This window comes from Dendrobates tinctorius, unplaced genomic scaffold, assembly GCF_039654945.1.
Source record: "Dendrobates tinctorius isolate UK_male_01 unplaced genomic scaffold, ASM3965494v1 ptg000011l, whole genome shotgun sequence".
NCBI classification, from domain to species: Eukaryota; Metazoa; Chordata; class Amphibia; order Anura; family Dendrobatidae; genus Dendrobates; species Dendrobates tinctorius.
In genome coordinates, this window is record NW_027361679.1 from 38011752 (window position 1) to 38035378 (window position 23627).

Here is a 23627-nt window from a genome sequence, read left to right on the forward strand (position 1 = left end):
ATTTTGTAATGAAATGCTCTCTGTCATCTACAACATTTCCACTTTAACCAGCATTGACATTGCAACAGTGTGAGCAAGAAGTGAACCTTTACCGGTCATCAGGTTTATCAGGATGTAAACTGTCTCACATGGCCTCTTTCAGTTCCTTACAAAGCTGATCTAATCCTGGCAACAGTTTCTTAACTCTTAAGAATATTAATCAATTTAAGTCGCAAGAAAAGAATTTGACATTGTTTATTAACCACATATGGTGCATCCATGCTGGTCAATAGTACTGTAATATGCTGTATACTGTGACTACTTAATTATAATATAATAATTTTTATTTCTATAGCGCCGACATATTCTGCAGCACTTTACATTTCAGAGGGGATTTGTACAGACAATAGACATTACAGCATAACAATAATCACATAGATTATAACAAATACCAAGAGGAATGAGGGCCCTGCTCGCAAGCTTACAGTCTATGAGGAAAGAGGTAGACACGAAAGGTGGGTGGTAACAGTTGCCCTGATTGTATGGACCAGCCATAATGTTAAGTGCGTAACAGTACAGACACAGAGGGCTAATGGATGCATAAAGCATGTGGGAACATGATGCGGGGGAACCTGGTTATGGTAAATTCTATGACTCAATGATTTTTAGTGGTCTTATATAAATATAGACATAATATCATATATAGAAAAATATTCTATGAATTGTATCATAGATAAAGAAAAAAATATATTAACATGACAACATTGAGGCTATACTAACTCTGAAAGCAGCTGTGACATGATATGGAGGTTATGTTTGATTGAGTGCTGGATTGCCTGGTCATAACTAAATTGTTATATCGGTGTAAAGAATATGGGGGGATTTAAGTCATGCCCATCAACTGCATCATATCATACAACAGTCCTCCTTCAGCATGTGTAGCTGTAATAGGACACCTGGCTCAGCAGGTGGTCCAGCCTTTTCAGCAGCAAAGTGAAACCTCACACCCCCACCAGCGTAGTATCCACCAGGGTTCATCCTATGGGGGGGTCATTCTGGGGGCATCTTGCTGTGGGTGGCATCATACAGTGTGAGGCTGTAGGGTGGCCCATACTGTAGGCTATATGGTCATCACACTTTTTGGTCACTCGAGGCCTAAAAATGTGGGAAGAATCTGTGGGGGCATCATACAGTGTGGGGGGCTGTGGAGGCCATTGAACTTTTTGGAGAGCAGTGGTAACATACTGAGGTGTGTCACTGTGGGGACATCATAATGTGTGAGGAGCTATGGGGGACACATTTCTGTGTGTGTGGGGCTCTGTGGGCCATCTCACTTGTAGGGGGTTGTGAAGACATCATATAGTGTGGGAGTCATTTTACTTTCTAGGGAGCATCATACTATGTGGGAGGTTGTGGAAACATTTTGGTTTGTTTGGAGAGATATGAAGCCCAATATATTGGGTATTTGGCATAGCAAATTCACAGGAATAATATGTATTAGATAAGCTGGAAACATATGGTTCCCCATTAATTTTTCTTTCAAGTGAAAGTTACGTTATTGTCATTAGTAAACTCCAAAAGGATATCTCACCAAATAATAATACGGACTACTTTACTATTAATCTCTATTTTCTATTATAAAAAATGAGTAATAATTAAAATAATAATCAATGTAGCATATGGTTTAAAAAGACGACCAAAAGATGCCCTAGTTATGTGCAAGAAACATGTTAAAGCATTAGTTTATAAATTTAATGGGTAAATATTCTATCCTGTAATCTACCATTTAAATCATAAAATTGTATATAGTCCATATTGTAAATATATGTGTATAGGAACACCCTCACCCAGGCAAGCAAGTCACCTAAACATATAGATTGTGTATTTGAGGCTGTGTGGGCCATCATACTTTGTATTTGGGTCTGTGTAAGCGATTATACTGTGTGTTGGGGGCTGTGTGGGTCATCATACTGTGTAGTGGGACTGTGAGGACATCAAAATGTGTTGTGTGAGCATCATACTGTTTTGGGGGCCACTGAGGTCCTCACTGTGTGTGTGAAAGAACTGAGTGGGCATAATACTGTGGGGTGGGGGGGTCACTTTGGGGCCATATAATGTGTATTTGGAAACTGTGGATACATCATACTGTTTGTTGGCATTGTAGGGTCGTCATGCTGTGTTGAGGGTGTTTTAGCAACATCATACTGTGTTGGGGGAACTATGGTGTCATCATATAGTGTGTGTGTGTGGGGGGGAGGGGGAATTATTGGGGAATTCCCTGTGAGTTACCATACTGTCTGTTGGATGCTTTTTTGTTGGCATCATGTTCTCATGTCCATAAAAGGGTTTTGTATTTGGTGAAAACACTAAGGAGCTTCAATAGAAGTAAAATGACTGGTTAAACGTTGCAATACTTGTCCCTCTGTCTTTAAAAGTTTAGAGGTATGCCTTTCTATGACTTCGCCTATACATCATGACTGCCAAATGTTTTTTTTGGGGGGAGAGCAGAGGCCTAATTAGGACTATTGCTTTAGGACCCCATAATTTTTATTTATGCTCCTGTTTGACACCAACAAAATATTTAGTGTCTCCCATTTACACACTAGCTCCTCATCTGTTGGTGTCTCTAAAAACTCTGCCTATGGACTGCTACTTTTGTTTTTCTATAACTGTACTAGGACAGCACAGAGAATTCTAGGGCTTTCAGTATCGTTTTTACACTAACAGCACTTAAATTTCCATCTTTGGCCCAGATGGCACTTCTCCCATTACACTAACATTTGTTGAAATCATTAACTCATATTTGTCACCTCCACAGATTTTGTGTCAGCAAACTGTAGTTTTAGCAAGTTGCTTTGGATACAGATCGTTTCATTTTTAACTCACTTTATCAAAATTCTTGTTCCTTCAATCTAGCCTGGTACCAAAGGGAGAAAAAAGAAACAGTTTTCTTACAGATTTTCTTTTCTTTCACTGGTTAGCCCTCATAAAAGCACTAGCACTACTAATACTTCTTTAGGACCCGTTGATCACATGATCTCCAGGTGTTTGCCCACCATAGTAGATCTACTTGGTCCTATTAGATCCCGATCAGCTCTTTCAATGACATGGAACAGAAAGGGGGTGTTTTCACATGTAACTGTGGCTCCAATAGATGCACCAAGTTACAGTGGGAAAAAATGCACAATTAAGTTTTTTATGATCATGTGTGGAAAAAAATATAATGCAAAATATATATATCCAATAAGAGGAAAGGATAGCATAGCACTCACCGATCCAGGTGAAAAAGTCCGCTTTATTTAGCAATCCACATTAAAACTTCATGGCTGGAAGACTGGAGGGAGGACTGAGCAATGTCTGACGATGGCCGTTTCGTGCTTACTAGCACTTCGACGGGTCAGTCCCGTCCCGTGACTGATAAAGCTCATTCAGTACACGTGTCCCGCTATGTTCCTGACGAGCGGGGCTGGGCAGCACACAGAAAGCTTACCGGAACAGGGCGCGACCGCTGACTTGCAAGACCTGCGGCTCGTGACCGCAGGAAGTGGAACCGGGGCGGAACCAGCTGCAACGCTACCGGGGAAGATAGCGGAGAACGGCAAACGGCGACAGAACAGGAGTAGGTCAGGAGAGCCAAGGTTAATACCGAGAGTACATCGAAGTACAAGAGCGAGGTACAAAAGAGGAGTCAAATACAAGCCAAGTGTCAGAAACTGTAGCGGGCAGCAGAAGTACCAGGGGAACAGGCAAAACGGGCAGTTAGGATGGAGCAGAAGTCAGAAACCAGGCAAACGAACGAGCAGTACCGAATCAATAGACAAAATCCAAAACGGGGAAACGAACCGGGTCAGTAACAGGATAACCTACACAGAGCAGGCACAAGCACACGAGGGTCAAACTACTCAGCTGAGGGTAGAAGTATAACTGACATAGACCAAGCCCAGCTGAGGCTATTTAAAACCCTCTCATAGCCAGAGAGAGGCCAAAAAGCCTTAACCCCTGAGGTACCAGCCAAAACTTCCAAACAAACCATGACACCTAGCTTTTACAAGCCCATCTCAGTAGGGATCACATGGTACTGGATTATTATTGTAACTCTTCTTCCTCCTCTGTTTGGTCTGATATATCCCTTTTCAGCAGTAGATCAGGGCTAACACCTTTGCTAGTGAAGTGCAGGGATCTACATTTCAAAAGCAAAGGGGTTATGTAATCTAATGTATGTAATGCTGTTGCTTTAGAATACTGGCCAAAATTTGCCTAAAAAACACAGTGGGGTGCATGTAATCAGAGTAAAAGGAGTCCTGGAGGATGGAGGAGTTTGGGTGGAGAAAGGAGGGGGTGTGAAAAGTGCTGGCTCACAGGCCACTTCAATGCATGATGCAACTTGTAGTATTAGAACACAGTAAGCCTGGGGACAAGAAGTGATCAATGTAAACATCAGATCTGCAGTTGACAGACACCAAGTGATGCTATCTGCATGATAAAGGTATATATTACTATACTAAGAGTATGGATGCATTTACTGGCACATAATAGCATAATAGAAAGGGTAGTGGATAACTTCTTTAAATTTATGTTATTGGGGTTTTATGTGATATACCAACACAAAGTAGCAAGCAAGTATTTGTGAAGTGTTAGGGAAATGACACATGGTTTTCTAATTATTTTAAAAATATAAATCTGAAAATTGTGACGTGCATTGTTTTCAGACCCCTGTAGTTTGAAACCATTCAATAAAATCCTAAGTGACAAATTGCCTCTAGTAGTCACATAAATAGTAAATTGAGTCCACCTTTGTGTAATTTATTCTCAGTATAACTACAGCTGTTCTGTGAAGGCCTCAGAGGTTTGTTTGAGAACATTAGGAATCAAGCAGTATGATAAAAACCAAGGAACACACCAGACAGGTCAGGGATAAAGTTGTGGGGAAAAGTAAAGCTGAAGTGGTTATAAAAAGTAGCCCACCAAAAGCGTTCAAGGAAACAGCGTAGGATATTAACACATTACTTACAAATAAAACAGTGCTAAGAAATGATACAATTTGTTCCTTGCAAGAGAAAGCTTTATAGAACCACAGTCAATAAAAAAGTTATGACTGCTGAAAATGTGAAGTCCAAAAACGGCTGGTTTTTAACCCCTTCCCGACCGAGTGATTTTCTGTTTTTGCGCTTTCATTCTGTGAGATTTTAGAAGTACTCCTGGAGTGGACCCGCTGGACCGTGGCAACGAACCTCCACAGGTGAGCTGACCAGGTGGACCACCCCCTATACAGGGAGTGTTAGGGGCAGACCCGCGGGTAACTATCACCACGGCAGCTGGTACCCAGGGAAAGGACACAGGAGACACGACAGGAGGCCGGAGAGGCTGGCGGAGGGTCTCCCTAGGACAGGAACACGGATAGCGGACAGGACAGGAACACGGGCAAGACGGCAGGACCAGGCACGGACTGGAGGACACAGCTGGGAGACCAGAACAGGACGGAACGGAACCCCGGACTTCCAGACCCTAGGAGAGAGAACAGCGGAGATGATAACATATAGGCAGGCTGAAAGTAGGGGTACGCACAGCGGGAAGTGGGGCCAGAATCACTAACAGGGCACAAGTGATAATCAGGCACCGCCAGGAGGAAGAGGCGGCCTGATATAGGGACTGTGTCAGGGACTTCCGGGTCACGACCCCTCCCAGAGCAGAGTGAGGAGAGCGCGTGCCTTCAGGGGGAATGGAGCGTGCGCGCGCTCCTGAACACAGTGTGAGCTCGCGCCCGACGAAGAGCAGGAAGCCGGGCAGGGGCGCGCGCCCGTCGGAGCGCAGGAGACAGGGCAGGTGCGTGTGCTGGATAAGTGTGCCAGGGGGCGGAGAGCCACGGTGTGGGGCGAGGCGGCCGAGACCGCGGCGTGGAAGGAGACAGTGACCGGGACGGCTGCAGCAGCGGTGTGGAAGCCGGCGGGGACCGCGGCAGCAAGCAGGAGGGACGTGGCAGCTGCGTGACACATTCTTTCTTCATCTTTTCCAAGAGACATAACTTTTTTATTTTTCCATTGACATATCCTTGTCATGCCTTGTTTTTTGTGGGATGAGTTGCACTTTTGAACAATGCCATCCATTTTATCATGTGTTGTACTGGAATGAGTGAAAAAAAAATCCAAGCGCAGAGTAATAGCAAAAAATTTCTTATTTATTGTATTGGTAAGTCCCCTTGGGGGTCTTAAACCTGCGATCATCTGTAGTATATACAGCAATACCATAGTATTATATGTATGTGTATATATATATATATATATATATATATATATATATATATATATAAAAAATTGCAGTCTCTTACGAACGCCATCCACAAGCCGGCTTTCACAGGATTTACAGTCATGGGAGACCCGGGGGTCTTTAGCACAACATTTCTGTCACGGCAACCCTTTGTTGGAAAGGTGCCAACATTTTGGTCCTGTTCATTTTTGGGGTTGTGTGTGAAATTATGACCAATTTGTGTTTTTCTCAGTTTTTTTGTATTGTTCCAATACGCACAAAGGAAATTAACATGTAGAGAACAGTAGTAATACTATTTTCTAGAACAATTTCAAGGGTGCCAACAGTTTTGGCCATGACTTTAAGGGTAGCTTTTCTATTGAAACAAAAATGCAGACCAATAGTTATTCCTCATGACCACCATACACATGCATGGTTATCGGACAGGAATAGGTCACTGCCAGATGGGCCTGGTAATGATCCCAACAGGGTGGCGTTAGCCAATGTTGGTTCAATGTAAATGGGAACTTTTTGGTACTGACCCTAAGATCTGTTATTGGCAGGTGAAATCAGAACACACAGTGTGCTATAATCTTTATATTCTTTGGTGTATTCCCTGCAACAAAGTCTGATAGGTCAAGCAATTTCTATAACATCCTAAAATACAAATATTATTTAATTTTTTTTTTTGTCAGTAACCATATTCCATCTTCTTTTCAGCTCACAGGGATGTTAATTCAAGCAGCCAAGCGCATGCAGGTCAACGTCTATGTAAGGAAGATTCCTGAGTATGAGTAAGTATCACTGCAGGTTTATGTCAGACATGTACAATATAAATGCGTCAATCAGTGGCAACTTAAAACTTTATGTCTGGGCAGAAACATAGTTTCTGATGTACAAGGTCACCATCAGTGTAGGCCGCAGCGTGTAGATTAGATACATACACTGTTTGCTGCATTGACCTATTGTAAGGAGGCTTATACAAAATTGCTGCCCAAGATGATCAGTCTCCTGAGAAGACCGCCAACTAATGTCTAGAATACATTAGCTACATAGACTCAAATTATACTGTTTTTGTTATACCATATCTGGTGAGGTTGATTCCCTGATCTGTAGGTCAGGGTGTCCAGCATTGATGCAGTGTTGTTGGATTGGCTGAATGGCACATGGGCTTTGCAAGGATCAGTAGAAGTGAATATGCTGGACAGCGCGTGTATCGACAGAGATGGAGATCCTTGATGACATGTAGAACAGTGGGACAGGAGATATGGACTGCTCACTAGTGCCATAAAATTGCAAAGCTGAGTGTGTGGACAGCACCCAGGAGAGCCATAACAAAGGACATAGGCAGATACCTTTGTACAGCAGAACCAAGGGTGTAGACAGCACCATGGAGCAGCATGAATGTAATTAGGCACCTTAGTACAGCAGAACCAAGTGTGCGGATAGCGCCTTAGAGCAGTTGAGCTGTGTATGCAAGGCAGGTACCTCTATGCAGGAGCGACGAGTGTGTGGACAGTATCTTGGAACAACCAAGCTAAGTGGACAGGCAGGTCTGCTGATGCAGCATAGCTGAATATTTTTGACAGCACCTTGGAAAAGCAAAGCTCAGTTGTCAAAAAGGCACTTTGGTGTAGCAGTGCTGAATGTACATACTGCATGTTGGAACAAGGAAATACCCTGAACTAGCAAAGCTGAATGTGCCTACACCACCTTGAGAGAGAAAAGCCAAGACAACAGACAGGCACTCTGATGTAGCAGAGCTGACTATGGCGATAGCACCTTGGGACAGAGAGCTAAGAGTTAGATGAAGTATGCAGCAGAGTACAGGAATAGCAGAGCTAGGTTAGTAAAATTAAGTAGTACAGATTATGCACTTGGTAGCAGCAGTTGCTACTATCTCAATTTTCATGCGGTGAGCAGTTGCCTGAGTGGGATTAAGAGGTCTACTGAGATAAATTCAGAAAGATATGTAATGATACCAAGATAACCTGACATGAATAAAGCCCCCGTTACACACTGCGATATCGCTAGCAATATCGCTGTAAAGTCACCGATTTTGTGACGTTGCAGCGATATTGCTAGCGATATCGCTGCATGTGATACTTACCTCCGACCGGCTCCCCCACTGGTTATCGCTGATCGCGCGAGAAGCTGCTGGACCATTCCACGCGACGCGTGGAGCCGGGCGGAAGGACGCAGGATCGCTGCGTCTGACAGGTAAGTAGCGATCCCCGACCCCAGCGATGTCGCTGGTGAGATCTGCCTGAGTGGCAGCTCACTAGCGACCACCTAGCGATGCACCAGCGATCCTGACCGCGTCATATCGCTGGTCGGGATCACTGGTGCATCGCTAGGTGTAACGGTGCCCTAAGAGCAGAAAGTCGAGAAAATGTGCGGACCTGCTCTGGAGCCAAGAAAGATGAGAAACCGCTTTATTATTCATATTTCAGGACCAGCCAGTCCTAGAATAATAAAATTCACTGCACTTTCTTTGACAGCAATAGAAATAGACCAAAAGGGTATTTGACAGCTGATTTGACGTTGTATTGACTCCTGCCATAACATTATATTGTAGATATTCTTAGTCCTGATTTTATAGATATCTCACAATTTTTAATATTCAAATTAAGCTTTCAAGATGGGTCTCCTCCCACCATTTTTTTTATGCGGCAGAGCTGCAGTCTTGTTTCATATACAATACATATCCAGTTTGCAGTCCATCATAATGGATAATTGTATAAAATTGGTTATTTTCCTTAAAAAAGAAATATATTTATTTTATTTCTAATTTCATACACCTGCTGCATGGGAGGTAAAATAGTATAGATTCTCTTCTGTGAATTGACCTTAGCCAATCTTAGCCATCTCTTATTTTTAGCACATTGTTAATCCATTTTAACCATAGCAGTCATATTTGACAGTATTGGTTGTAAGGGATACATTGCATAACAGAGTAAATAGAGTGGTCTCCACAAAGCAGTAATGGAGATGGAGAACTCAACCTAATGGGGCCCCATGTACAATACTTAGCTGTGGACCGTTTGATCGTTCGGCAGGAAGCCATATCTCCCAACTCGTCCGTACTCAGAAGCACTCACTTTGCCAAATGTTGTTGTGTTCGATATGAGAGAGCAGCTGCCACAATACTCTGGCTTATATGCCCAAGAACAAAAGGATCAGCAGTCCAAAATCATATCACCTATTGGGGGAGAGTTGGGAGGCCCCATAGACATTAGACTGTGTGCTGAGCACGCTGATATCAGCAGGTTCAGCCAATGTTAGCCTTAGGCTGGAGTCACACTAACCTGCGCAAAATGCGGTCAGTATTTTACATGCGTAATACGGATGACAGACCCCTAAACAGTGCTCCGTATGTCATCCGTAATGAAGGTGTGGTCGCGTATTTTGCGCATGTCAGCATCCGTATGTAATCCGTATGGCATCCGTATGGAGAGATTTTCTCGCAGGCTTGCAAAATGGACATATAATGGAGCCCTATGACAGTTTTAATAAAGAAATGAAAGAATAGATATACACACATAGAATGCATATATATATATATATATATATATATATATATATATATGTATTCTATGTGTCTATATCTATTCTTTCATTTCTTTATTAAAACTGTCAGTGTGAGTTTACTGTATAGCGCACTGAATTGCCGACTTTGCTAAAAGACGCCTGGTGCGTATTTCTCGCAAGTCACATGTGTGGTCCGTGTGTAATGTGTATTTTTTGCGCACCCATAGACTTGCATTGGCGTATTACGGGCGTAGTACGCTGACAATCGCAGCATGCTGCGAGTGGCACGGAGCGTAGGATACTGAGGAGAAATATACGGCTGGTGCGAGGGACCCCATAGAGAATCATTGGTCCGTGTCTAATGCGTGCTTTTTGCGCCTCTCACTCTCCCGTATTCCTCGCCAGTGTGACCCCGGCCTAAGGCCTCCTACTCACTGGCGATAAAATTGGATGAGTGCAATCCGATTAAAAATTGGATTGCACTCTAACCAATGTTAGTCAATGGGTGACATCTCACTTGCGATTTTTTTTTTTCATCCAAAATCGGTCTGAGAAAAAAAATCGCAGCATGCTGCGATTTGCGCGAATACAAGTCAATGGGTGCGATTAAAAAAACGGACAAAAAATGGACCATCCGTTTTCCATCAGTTTTAAACGGATACATCACCATTCTGTGGTATAGAACTCTGTAAATGGTCCTGTAAATGACTGTAGAAAAATAGTTGCTGGGGAAAAAAACGGATGAAAAACGGAAGGAAAACGGATAGAAAACGGATGGAAAGATTAAAAATCGCATAACACTCCACCCTTTTTTAGAGTCCAGAAATCGGACCGTTTTTTTAATCGCCTATGGGTATGAGGCCTTAGGCCGGGGGTCACACTTGCAAGTGCAATGCGAGAAATTCGCATCAATACCCGGCATTCAGGACCGGAGCGTTCAGATGCATAGAAATACATGCAGCCTGCACACTCCGGTCCTGAGTGCCAGCGGCAGTGCTTAGTATTAAGGTGAGAGACTCGCGTGAGTTTCTCGCATTGCACACGCAAGTGTTACCCCGGCCTAATTGGTATGTGGGCCTTTAACCCTTTAATGACCGGAGCTTTTTTCGGTTTTGTGTTTTCGTTTTTCGCTCCCCTTCTTTCCAGAGCCATATCTTTTTTATTTTTCTGTCAATATGGCCATGTTAGGGCTTATTTTTTGCGGGACGAGTTTTACTTTTCAACGACACCATTGGTTTTACCATGTCCTGCAACAGAAAACGGGAAAAAAATTCCAAGTGTGGTCAAATTGCAAAAAAAAGTGCAATCCCACACTTGTTTTTTGATTGGCTTTTTTGCTAGGATCACTAAATGCTGAAACTGACCTCCCATTATGATTCTCCAGGTCATTACGAGTTCATAGACATCAACCATGTCTAGGTTCTTTTTTGTATAAGTGGTGAAAAAAATTCCAAATTTTGCTTTAAAAAAAAAAAAAATTGTGCCATTTTCTGAGACTCATAGCGTCTCCTTTTTCATGATCTCGGGTCGGGTGAGGGCTTATTTTTGTGCGCCGAGCTGACGTTTTTAAGGATACCATTTTTGGTGCAGATATGATCTTTTGATCACCTGTTATTGCATTTTAATGCAATGTCGCGGCGACCAAAAAAACGTAATTCAGGCGTTTTGATTTTATTCTCGCTACGCCGTTTAGCGATCAGGTTAATTTTTTTTTTATTGATAGTTCGGGCGATTCTGAACGCGGCGATACAAATTATGTGTAGATTTGATTTTTTTTTTGTAATTGTTTTATTTTGATTGGGGCGAAAGGGTGGTGATTTGAACTTTTATTTTTTTTATTTTTTTTATATTTTTAAACACTTTTTTTTTTTACTTTTGGCATGCTTCAATATCCTCCATGGGAGGTTAGAAGCATCCACTACTCAATCAGATCTGCTACATAGAGATGATGCACAGATCACCTCTATGTACCTGAATTACAGGAGACCGCAGGTTGTGATGGCAATGCTTTGCTCACCCCCAAGCAGTAGGCATAAGATTGTTGTAGTGGTTGTTCTGGAGATAAAACATTTTGGAGGGGTTTCCCTGTGGTAAAAGTGTTGGGAAATACGTAAGCATTCTATTCTACTAAGCCATTACCCTTATCACAGCCATTCAAATTCATGTTCCTCCATGTCTACATTTATAATACAGTTTTTTTGCAGATACTAATTTTTTTTTCTTTTTTTTCAGAATTACTCAGCAAATACAAACACTCTATTTTCCAGTAATGTACCTTAATGAGGTAAGAACGTTTGATCACTCATAAGGTTCACTGACTCTTAGGAGCCATATGTACAGAGGTTGCACTAAATTTATTGTGCTATCTTGATCAATTTGATACAATTTTGCACCATTTTCACCAACCGCAACTCATGCATCTTGTGGCACCATTAATCATTTTCAACCAATTTGATTACACAGTGAAGCTTTTTTTTTTTTACACAATGTATTATTCATAGTTTATTTTTAAGTGACAATCAGGTACTTAGCCCATGGAATTGCTGAGTCTTGGGCTAGACGGACCAGAAAACCAGGATCAGCAAGCCTAAACCAGCTCTGTTGTCTTATCAAGTTATCAAGCAGATAAAACAGCTTGCAAAATAAGTCAGTGTCTAGCCACTAACTAAACACAATTATTCCCTGGATATCAGGTGAACATTTACTACTTAAGGGCATGTCACACTAAGAGATATCGCTAGCAATATCGCTATAACTAGTGACGTTATAGCGATATTGCTAGCGATATCTCTGTGTCTGATACTTACCAGCGACCGGCTCCCCCGCTGGTTATCGCTGATCGCGCGAGAACGTTCAGGACTGTTTCTCGTCGTCAGCTTCCTGCGGCGCTTCCTGCTGTGAAGACGAGCGACGCGTGGAGCCGGGCGGGAGGACGCAGGATCGCCTGGTGTGACAGGTAAGTAGCGACCCCCGTCCCCAGCGATGTCGCTGGTGATATCTGCCTGTATGGCAGCTCACTAGCGACCACTTAGCGATGTACCAGCGGTCCTGACCGCGTCATATCGCTGGTCGGGATCGCTGGTACATCGCTAAGTGTGACAGTACCTTTAGCATCTCAAGCAAACATACAAAATATCCTGGCCTGTACTATCACGTGTCTTCCCAAAGCTGGAAGACATACATGAAAATTCTACTTCTGTGTTAGGGTATGTGCCCACAATTAGATTAATTTTGGATTTCAGCACCTACTGCAATTCTATGGGGAAAATCCACACATAAAACTCCCCGTACCCGCAAGAGAGATTGACATTTGGATTTGAAACACTCACCACAGGTCAGCGAACATTGAGTTATAAAGGACAGTAGGCATGAGGTGGTTATAAACCCTATCCACTTTGTTGGAAGTCACGTGCACACTATCAGTATTTTACCTCAGAATTTATAATACAGAAGTGGGGATGTGTTTCTATTATATTTTTTCCTCTGAGTGTTCCACTCCTGATGTAGACTTACAAATACAGAGGTAAAAAACTCACCAAATACTCACCGTCTGCACGCCACTTAAGACACTTAGTTTATGATGCAACGAAAATGCGCAGCGTAAAAAATTCATTGTGGGAACCCAGCCTTGGACTCCTAATCAGGCTTATTAAACAGCCCAGGAGAAGGACTATCTGGTTGGCGGAAAGGGGCATTTATGCTATGTTCACATGCAGCTTTTTTTTATTCTTTTTTATTGTACTGCATTTTTTATGCAAATTAAAAGTTGCTTTTTACAGTACAAGGAAAATTTATGAGATTTCAGAAATCATGCACATACTTGTTCTTTATTCCTGAATGAATTTGTGAACTGCAGCGTCTTTTAAATCTGCGCAGCTTTCTTTCACCCATAAAAAGCAAGAACGGTGCAAAAGTGCTGCAGAAAACACAGCATTGTTTTTCAATGTGTTTTTGGTTAGAAATCTAACTTTATTAACCCCTTCCTGACATTGGATGTATCCATACATACCCCCCCAGGAGGGGGTGAGTATTACGGGGAGAGCCATGCGATATTCACCTGTCCCCATTCCACCGCCGCACACCGCTCTGTCTTCAGCGTCCTCTGTCTGTAACGTTCACGTCAGAGGGCGCAATGATGTGGTCAGTGCGCGCCCTCTACCTGAACAGTGATTGCAGTAACTCAGAAGACAAGAGCGGCGCGGCAGTGGAACGGGGACAGGTGAATATCGCAGGTGCCAGGGCCCTGAGCCAGCGGCGACACCGGCACCTGGACCCCAGCGACAGGAGGTGAGTGTCTTTTTTTTTTTTTTTTTATTCGCAGCAGCAGCATATGGGGCATATTGTATTATGGAGCAAGTTATGGGGCCAGAATTAACCTTTATGGAGCATATTCTATGGAGCATCTTATGGGGCCATCAAGATATATGGAACAGCTTATGGGCCATATCCTTGATGCATTATATAGAGCATCTTATGGAGCCATCAACCATTATGGAGCAGCATGTGGGGCATATTATTCTATGGAGCATCTTATGGGGCCATTATTAACCTTTGTGCAGCATTATATGGGGCATATTTTGAATGGAGCATCTTATGGAGCATTATAGGGGCCGTATTTTGTATGGGGCCATTATGAATGTATGGAGCATTATATGGGGTTCCTGACTCAATATGGATATTCAAAAACATTTAACCTATTGATGTCTCAATTAATTTTACTTTTATTGGTATCTATTTTTATTTTTTAAATTTACCAGTAGCTGCTGCATTTCCCATCCTAGGCTTATACTCAAGTCAATAAGTTTTCCCATTTTTTTGTGGCAAAATTAGGGGCCTCGGCTTATACTCAAGTATATACGGTAACAGGCCTATTAGATGCGCCAATTCGGGTGCTTTGCCTGGCTTTTCACACGTGTCCTGTAGCAGTAGCAAGTGGGGTTCATATTTGTTGGGTTGATGTCACCTTTGTATTGTCAGATGACATCAAACCCACGGCATAGTAATAGAGGCATCTATAAAACACCTATCCATTACTAATCGTATAGTTGTATGGTAAATAAAGACACTGTCAGAATAAAGTCTATTATTTGAAATAAAACAAAACACTTTTACTTTTTTATTTAAAAAATAACAAACCCGGTTTTACTCACCTAATGTCTATTTCCACTGAATGTCTCGTCTCTTGTAATAAAACAAAAATAAAAAAACAACAATATCCCTCACCTGTCCGTCATTCTATACCACGCCATAATCCATGACTGGTAATAGAGCAAGAAAAAAGTGAAACCCATAAAAGGGAGCACCTCAATTGCATAAGAAATATATATATATATATATATATATACACCAAATATACAGTATGTGTAATACAAAAATTAGATTTTTTATTATTCACCAAAAAAATACATACAGAGACAGAACAAAACACATATAGTATAAAAACAATTAAAATTGCATTTGTGTGCAAAGGAGACTCAAGACCAAATGTCACACCTCATTATAAAGGCAATGGCAAACCACAGCAGGCTCCCATAAAAGGCGCTGAATGAATAAATATAACTGGCTTTAGAAGTGTATGCCTACAAATGTACAAGCATGTATCACAAGAAACATATATAAATAATATGTGCAAAAAAAAAATTTGCATATATAGAGAGTGACAAATGACAAAATTTAACAATAAGTATACAATACCAAAAGAGGGTCCAACAGCATTTGTGATCAAAAATTGGTTTGAAAAAATATCCAGTTGCTAATATGAAACAATGGTAACCCCTCAAAGGGGGGAATTTTATCACTGATTAAAATGTGAAGGACATATAATGAAAAGAAATGTCCAAGAGATGGTAAGACTGAATAAATGTGTAAAAACACACTAAGGTGCAGAGAAGCTGAGAATCAGGGCAATGGTATGTCCCAGAAACATGAAAAAAAGACAGCAGCGCCACCAGGGATAAGGGGAGCCAGTGTGTGGGATGAGATCCCATGCGTATCGCCACACAAGAGGGGGCTTCCATGACTGGGGGATAAACCATTTTCAACTTGGACGGTGCCAAGATTCGACCGTACAGGCTGAGAACCACTGATGAATGAGCTGCTGCGAGCGCAGCATCAGTGACTAGCGGTGACATCATCATGGTTACTGCTGGTCACTGAGGCTGCGTTCCCAGCCCTGCTGAACTGCTATGACCTCGGTGAGATCCCTGCTAGCACAGTGAGAAAAAGTCTCCGGGTGAAGAGGCAAGTTCACCGCAGTTCAAATTCACAGCAGTGAAATTCTTCCGGTGAACTTGCTTCTGCACCATTGTTCGGGCCCCCTATTCAAGTGATTGGGATCGAGTTTGTGTCTGTGTACTCTTCTGGTACCCGAACTGGAACTTTTTGTAACTTCGGCCAAAACCAAGCATCTAGTTGTTCACCCATCTCTACTTCTGAGCTTTGCACAGTGCCTCAAAGGTAGTTTTCAACCACATATGGGATATTGGCACAACAAATTTTTGGGTCCATTTTCTCCTCCTAGCCTTGTAAAAATGAAAAAATTTGGGGCCAAAACATTTTTGTGAGATAAAATATTTTTTCTTCATTTTCACAGATCAAGGTTGTGTGGTGAGCACCTTGAACCCACAGAATTTTAAATCTATTTAGGCACATCAAGGGCTCTTCAAACGCAACATGACACCCGCAGACCATTCCATCAAAGTCTGCGTTCCAAAACATCACTCCTTTTCTGAGCCCTGTTGTGCACCCAAACAGTAGTTTACCCCCACATATAGAGTATTTGCGTACTCAGTAGAAATTGCACAACAAATTTTGGGTTCCATTTTTAACTGTTACCCTTGCAAAAATTAAAAAAGGGGTCTAAATTAAATTTTTTGTGAAAAAAGTTGAATGTTTAATTTTTCCTTCCACATTCCATTAATTCCTATGAAGCACTTGAAGAGTTAATAAACTTCTTGAATGTGGTTTTGAACACCTTGAGGGATGCAGTTTTTAGAATGGGGTTACTTTTGGGTATTTTCTGTCATGTAGGACCCTCAAGGTCACTTCAAATGTGATGTGGTCCCTAAAAAAATGGTTTTGTAAATTTTGTTGGAAAAATTAGAAATCGCTGGTCAATTTTTAACCCTTACAACTTTGTAACAAAAACAAAATTGTTTCTTGTTTCCAAAATTGTGCTGATGTAAAGTAGATATGTAGGAAATGTTATCTATGAACTGTTTTGTATATGACACATCATCTCTGATTTAAGGGCATGAAAAGTAAAAGTTTGAAATTACAACATTTTCAAAATTTTCTCCAAATTTCCGATTTTTTTTCCCCCACAAATAAACGCAAGTTATATTGAACAAATTTTACTACTATCATGAAGTACAATATGTCTTGAAAAAATTATCTCGGGATCAGTGGGATCCATTAAAGCGTTCCAGAGTTGTTACCACCTAACGTGACACTGGTCAGAATTTTAAAATTTAGCTTGATCATCAAGGTGAAAACAGGCTTTGGGGTGAAGGTGTAAAGCAAGTACCTTAGACAAAGCCCAAATATATTCTGTACCCAAAAACGCTGCAAAAATGCTGAATGCAGTACATTTTGAATGCAGCGTTTTTACTACCAAGAGAGTAGGTTATGGCTCAAGATAAAATGAAGCAAAACACTGCTTGTGAACATAGCCTTTCCACTGCAAGATAATTGTGAACAAGCATTCTTCACTATAATCTTGCCCTGTAAACAGGCTGCCGATCAGCCAATAAATGAGCAAAATAGTCTTTTATCAAGTGAAATAATCATTTATGCAGCATAAAAAAAAATCATTGTTCTTGGCAGTGCATTGTCATGTGTAAATAGCACTCGCACTGCCGAGAACAATGGCAGTCTATGCACACTGAGCCATCTATTATATATGCACGCAGTGCGCATCATTTACTTTAGCATTCAAACACCCTCCCATCGGTTAAAGTCTACCACTAGGCGGGCGTCTCGTGCTGCCGGTTGGTCCACCTAAACGGACCTCAAGTCTTTCCTCCAGGAACATACACCCTATATACCACATTTCTCTATTGCCTTATTGGGGGACACAGAAACCATGGGTGTATGCTGCTGCCACTAGGAGGCTGACACTATGCAAATAAAAAAGTTAGCTCCTCCTCCGCAGTGTACACCCCACCGACAGGAAGTAGGATGCTCAGTTTAGCTTAGTGTCAGTAGGAGGTGGACACGGGTCTTTTACTAGACCCTTATCTACCTCAATGTGCGTCGTTTTCTTTCAGGTTCCCGGAGGGATACAGTGTGAACAGTCACTACTGTACTCCCACACAGACTATGAGTACGGCGTGTACTGCCACCCCGTATCCTCATATGTCTGGACGGCAGGACCCCAAAATCCCTAACACAGGCGCGTGTTTAGGTGATCCCACAAGAGAAAGAATACCTGGTCCTGCCTACGTCTCCCACCCACTCGCCCACCAGAGCCTGTCGGTCGAGGAGACACGGACGTCCCGCAACATGGATTCTGGACGTCCGATTTTCGTGATTGAGGAGGTACTTTCCCTCTTTTCTCCCCAGTCACTGAAGAGGTGAAGAAAACGGGATAAGAAGGAGAAAGAAGGAAAATAAAAAACCAACCCTTTATTCAAAGAGATAGTAGTTTGGGCGGCTGGCGCAGTTCATACCCTTCCGACTGGTTTGAGGGGCCTCAGCACTGCCTTGCAGATCCTTTGGGGAAGAGAGGGGGTTTAGGCACACAGAGGCTTCCTGTTCTTTGTGCCCCGTACAGCCTGTCTAAGCGGCGTCATGGCACTTTGTTTGCGCCACTTTTAGCACCCTGGCGCCACTGTGGGGACCCGTTTGGCACTATTGTATATCCTCCGCGGTCTCCCGCTCCGGCGGCCGCCGGCTGTAATCTAAGTCCCGGCTTCATTTGGGCCTAGTGGAAGCGCTGACTCCGCCCCCCCTTCCTCTCGGCTTCGGGCGGGCCTTTTCCCGCCCGTTTCTCCTCTCGCCTCTTCCTGTGTGGCGTCAGGCTCCGCCCGCTATCCTCAGACTGTGGACGGGAGCCGCCGCCATATTGCTCCTCCGGGCCCCGCGTTTAGCTGAGAGTGGGCTTCCCGGTCTCTGGCCGCCCTCACAGCGCGCACGTTCTGCCCTGCGTATTCTGGCAGATGCTATTTTCCGGCTGTGGTACAGTGGAGCCGCATCCAGCTATGGGACCTGCCTGTCTCTCTCTACAGCCATGAAGTCTCATACAGGACATCTGCTGTAAGTAGCTGCACTGCAGACTGATCCCCCCCCCCCCCCCTCTGCTCTCCTGTCCCCTAACCTTCTGGCAGCGCTTAGTGGGATTGTTCTCATGTCTAACTCTAGGCCACTTCGTTCTCCTCCTATTCCTCCACTGTGGTCCTCTCCCACCGTCCAGGAGCCCCCAGTTGACCCGGTCGTACAGTCTCTGGAGCCGTACAGTCACTAACTTGAAGGTTTTTCTGGAGCCGTACGGTCTCTGAAGTAACTGTACTCTAGAGCTGTACAGTCACTGACGTAATAGTACTCAAATACTGGCATAATTGTAATCTTCTGCCGCGCAGTTTCTAGTGCATCAGTATGTCGGAGATCTGATTTTGTCACACGGTTGTTGTGTTTTTCGGTCATTACGGATTGGTGCCCTGATTTTCAGCAGAGCAAGTCTCAGCCATTGCTTCACATAAAGACGTTGGGGTCCTGTCATAGCAACTCCATATCTACGGCTCACAGGCACTCTCCCTTCAATTTTCTGCAGCCCCCTCCGGACGCTGGATTCATACTGCTATAAGCAGAACAGGGTGCTGCTTCTTTCTCTTCACGTCTCCAGTGTTTGGGCCGGACTTCTAGCTGAATAGAAGTCCGTGTTATCCAGCAATTGTCTGCTGTGGCTCAGTGGATAGAGAAGCTGACCACAACTCGCTGTTCCAGAAGTTGGAACCGTGGCGCACAACAGAGAGTAGTGTTTAGTCTCTTTCTGATCCCAGGCCTACTGTTCTACAGTCATAAGAATTGACTGGTCAGAATCTACTTTACTACAGACTTCGTGGCACGGCTTACTACGCGTGAAGCCATTATTCTGCCTAATGTCGTCAGGTATCCAGACCTAGACCGCAACACAGAAGCCGTTATTCTGCCTAATGTCGTCAGGTACCCAGTCCTATACCGCAATACAGAAGCCATTATTCTGCCTAATGCCGTCAGGTACCCAGACCTAGACTGAATCACAGAAGCCGTTATTCTGCCTAATGCCGTCAGGTACCCAGACCTAGACCGCATCACAGAAGCCGTTATTCTGCCTAATGCCGTCAGGTACCCAGACCTAGACCGCATCACAGAAGCCGTTATTCTGCCTAATGCCGTCAGGTACCCAGACCTAGACCGCATCACAGAAGCCGTTATTCTGCCTAATGCCGCCAGGTTTTCAGACCTAGACCGCAGCCAGAAGCAGTTATTCGGCCTAATGCCATCAGGTATTCCGGTCTAGACCGCAACACATAAGCCGTTATTCTGCCTAATGTCGTCAGGTATCTAGGCCTAGACTGCCCCGGCAGCTAGGCTATATCCGCTATCCAGGCTTCAGACGCGGCGGGCGTGAGTAAGCAGGAGCCGAGATCCCGCGGCGGCATCACCTACCAGGTACAGTAGTTCAAACGGTTGTATTACTGTGGAGACGCGTCTGGGGTTGACTGCTTCAGTGGTACTGGTGTTCTGTACCGTATTCAGGTGAGTCAGACACTCTCGCCTTCAGGTTCTTCGTGTTCTATTGCAGCAGTACTCTATCCCTTATTGAGCACGTGAATAGTCCTCTATCAGACATGTTTAGTCAATACACGCCGTCTCTCTGGTAACTCAAACGTACCCGAGGCCATCAACTATACCGATCCGGCTATACTGTCCCGTTTTCTGGTGAGTCAGAAGCGTCCTCTCTCACGTTCCTCACGGTCTTTTGCAGCCTTTACCTAAGCTCCCGTCTAAAAGCCACTTGAGGTGAGGTGCCGGCATTTATTGCTCATAGCAGGCTACAGCCGCGGTCATAAGTCGCTTTCAGGTGAGTCAAAGACACCTCTCGGCTACATAGTTCATTGTCAATAACATCTGTGGTTTAACAGTTGAACGTAACCACTACCATGTCCAAACAGAACGGATCTCTGTCCCACAGTGCGGATCTTGGTAGCAACATATCTGGATACTCCACCTTCAGGTGGGTCAGACTCTCTCGGGTCAGGTACTGATGGTCGCGGTTTTACTGCGGCATGTTCTGTACCCTAAGTGTGAGTTGCACCACAGGAGTTTTTTGCCAGAAGCTATCTTTACTGCCGGTGTAGTCCGCCTATCTTTAATGTTTGGCAAATAGTAGTTTATAAGTTCTAGCCTGCTTTAGGGGACTTTGAGCAACAAAACTACCATACGCTCCTTATCTGTCGAAACTTACCTATTCTTTCTTACAGACGCCGAGTAAAGCCTTCAGCAGCTCAGACATGGGTCTTCTGACCGTGACCGGGAAAAAGTATCCCACCTCACAGGAGTGGGATCTAACTCTGCGCAAGCATCGACCGGGGTAAAAAGCTGTTCCAGTCCTGGATCCAAGAATGAGTCTGGTGATAACGCGTTTCTTCCTTCGGCTAGTATTGTATCTTTTCACTGTTATCCTCAGGCACGTTTTGTCTTAGACTTAGGCTAGCAGGTCTACACACCGTAATCCCCTCCCTGCTCCAGAGAGTCCGGGATGGTTTCGGTCGTTTACATCGTCATACAAATTGACCTGCTTTTCGTCAGCCTAGATGTCTTCTGGTGTCTATTTGATCTACCTAGAGCCAACTTTTCTTACAGTTGCCATACTCCATGTTTTGCTTGAACTTTCCTTACTCGACTAATCACTTTTCTAAGTCCAACTACACTATTTTTGTCCATATCCACACTCATCCCGGGGTGCTGGATTTATCTCCCTTTGCATCTCAGTCATCCAGTAGTCTCCGTTCTACCTCCTTAGTGGAGCAATCAGTTGTCTCTTTATAGCCATCCTGAGCCTACATCGCGGCGATGAGATCCAGATTATCCCCTGGTTCTATTCAGTACGTTTTCAGTGTTTGGCTCTTTCGCAGGTTCTCAGTGGCCTGTTCTCAGGCCTCGTCATTTTCTCACAGAACGGCCTTCAGCCGTTTCCAAGCAAGAGGGCGCCTTAGTATATCTCTACTTCTGCGACTACGAACCCTACGGTTCCAAGTCTCCCACTACTACGGTCCTTCCTGTCCCAGAAGTGCATCCCTCAGAGATTCCACGGCTAATTCACACAGTAGTTGGCAAGGTCAACCTTGAAACCATCCGCCGCTTTATAGTGTCCTGTCTTAGTCTCCACTCGTGTTGCAAAGTTCTATAGACACGTGGCCTAGCTTGCTCATCAGAGCATTCTTGCTGGGGACCAGTCAGAAGATTTGATCATCCTCACTGTCCAAAAAATTCCACTTGCATGGAAACATGGGTTTTCGCCTCATCGTTCCCTTCTAGGGGTTCATTTGGCTTTCGATCTCACGAGCGAAATTATCTCCAAACAAGTCCCTCACCAGCTTCCCGTTTCTTCCGGGTAGCTCCAATCGCTTAATTATTGGGGAGGTCACCGGAAGGACAAGCGCTTTCCTTCCTCAGGCTGAACCTCGTCGTACTTCAGCGCTTTTTCCTCAGCGTGCCTTTCCGGGATCTAGGATGGAGACCATCCTTTTTCTCAGGTGGAAATTTTTCTTCGTTCAGCATTTGCCTCCTGCGAATCGCATGATTTTTCCATGAAGCTCTTATCCAGGTCCTGATTTCTTCAGGGCTTTGGAGATATCTGCTTTTGCAACGTACGGGTTCATTTTCCTTTTCAGTTGGTAGCCTTCCCTTTCAGGCTCTCCACCACTCCTAGGGCGCCTCAGACTCTATAGCAGCTGTGGTACACTTCCTGTAGGTCAAGGGTCCACTCTACATCTCTCTAAATTCTCTCTCTTTCATCCACCTCGAATTTTCCCTTCGTGGCGTGCTCTCATCAGGCTACCTGGCCACAGCAACGGTACTTATCAAGCTCGGGCTTGAGGTATAGAGGTCCTCTGGCCTTCAGGTCAGCGTCTGCTCGCGGATTCTGGTCGACATTAGTAGGGTTGCCGGCCCAGGAGGGACTGCGTTCTTTTCAGTACGACGCACACTGCCCGGGCAGTGCGTGTCCTCCTGGCGGTACTTTTTACTTTTTGGGCCTTCGTCTGGCTCCTCTGCAGTACGGTCATTGGTCCTCCACAGGTCCATAAGGTTTCTCACAACCCATGCCTTGCTTCGGCAAGTGCCGGTCGGGGTAAAGAAGACCTCGCAGGTGACCTTGCAGGTGACGAGGGTGACTCCCTCGTCCTGATGGGGTTATTTGCTGTTCCCTCCCCTTGAGGACTGCTTTGGGACGTCCCATGGTTTCTGTGTCCCCCAATAAGGCGATAGAGAAAACAGGATTTTTTGTTGCTTACCGTAAAATCTGTTTCTCTGAGCCTTCATTGGGGGACACAGCACCCTCCCAAGTTGAACAGCACCGTTTACTGTATAATATTGTTACAGTATGGATTTGTGTTTTCTGTTTTTATCTCGTTACAGATTGCTTCTCCTACTGCTTTCTCACTAACTGAGCATCCTACTTCCTGTCGGTGGGGTGTACACTGCGGAGGAGGAGCTAACTTTTTTATTTGCATAGTGTCAGCCTCCTAGTGGCAGCAGCATACACCCATGGTTTCTGTGTCCCCCAATGAAGGCTCAGAGAAACAGATTTTACGGTAAGCAACAAAAAATCCTGTTTTTTACATGAACAAATCATTATTAAGATATACTAATATATATACAGTTGTGTTCAA

General features: G+C 44.0%; 1 protein-coding gene across 1 annotated transcript in view; it reads left to right on the plus strand.

The window, feature by feature from the left end:
• The window catches only part of SCARB2 (scavenger receptor class B member 2), a 125242-nt gene that overhangs the window by 91626 nt on the left and 9989 nt on the right, over positions 1–23627 (plus strand). Inside the window, exons 9-10 of the mRNA XM_073541223.1 lie at positions 6943–7016; positions 11986–12037. Coding sequence (XP_073397324.1) covers positions 6943–7016; positions 11986–12037 — 126 coding nt within the window. The remainder of the gene's footprint in view (positions 1–6942; positions 7017–11985; positions 12038–23627) is intronic.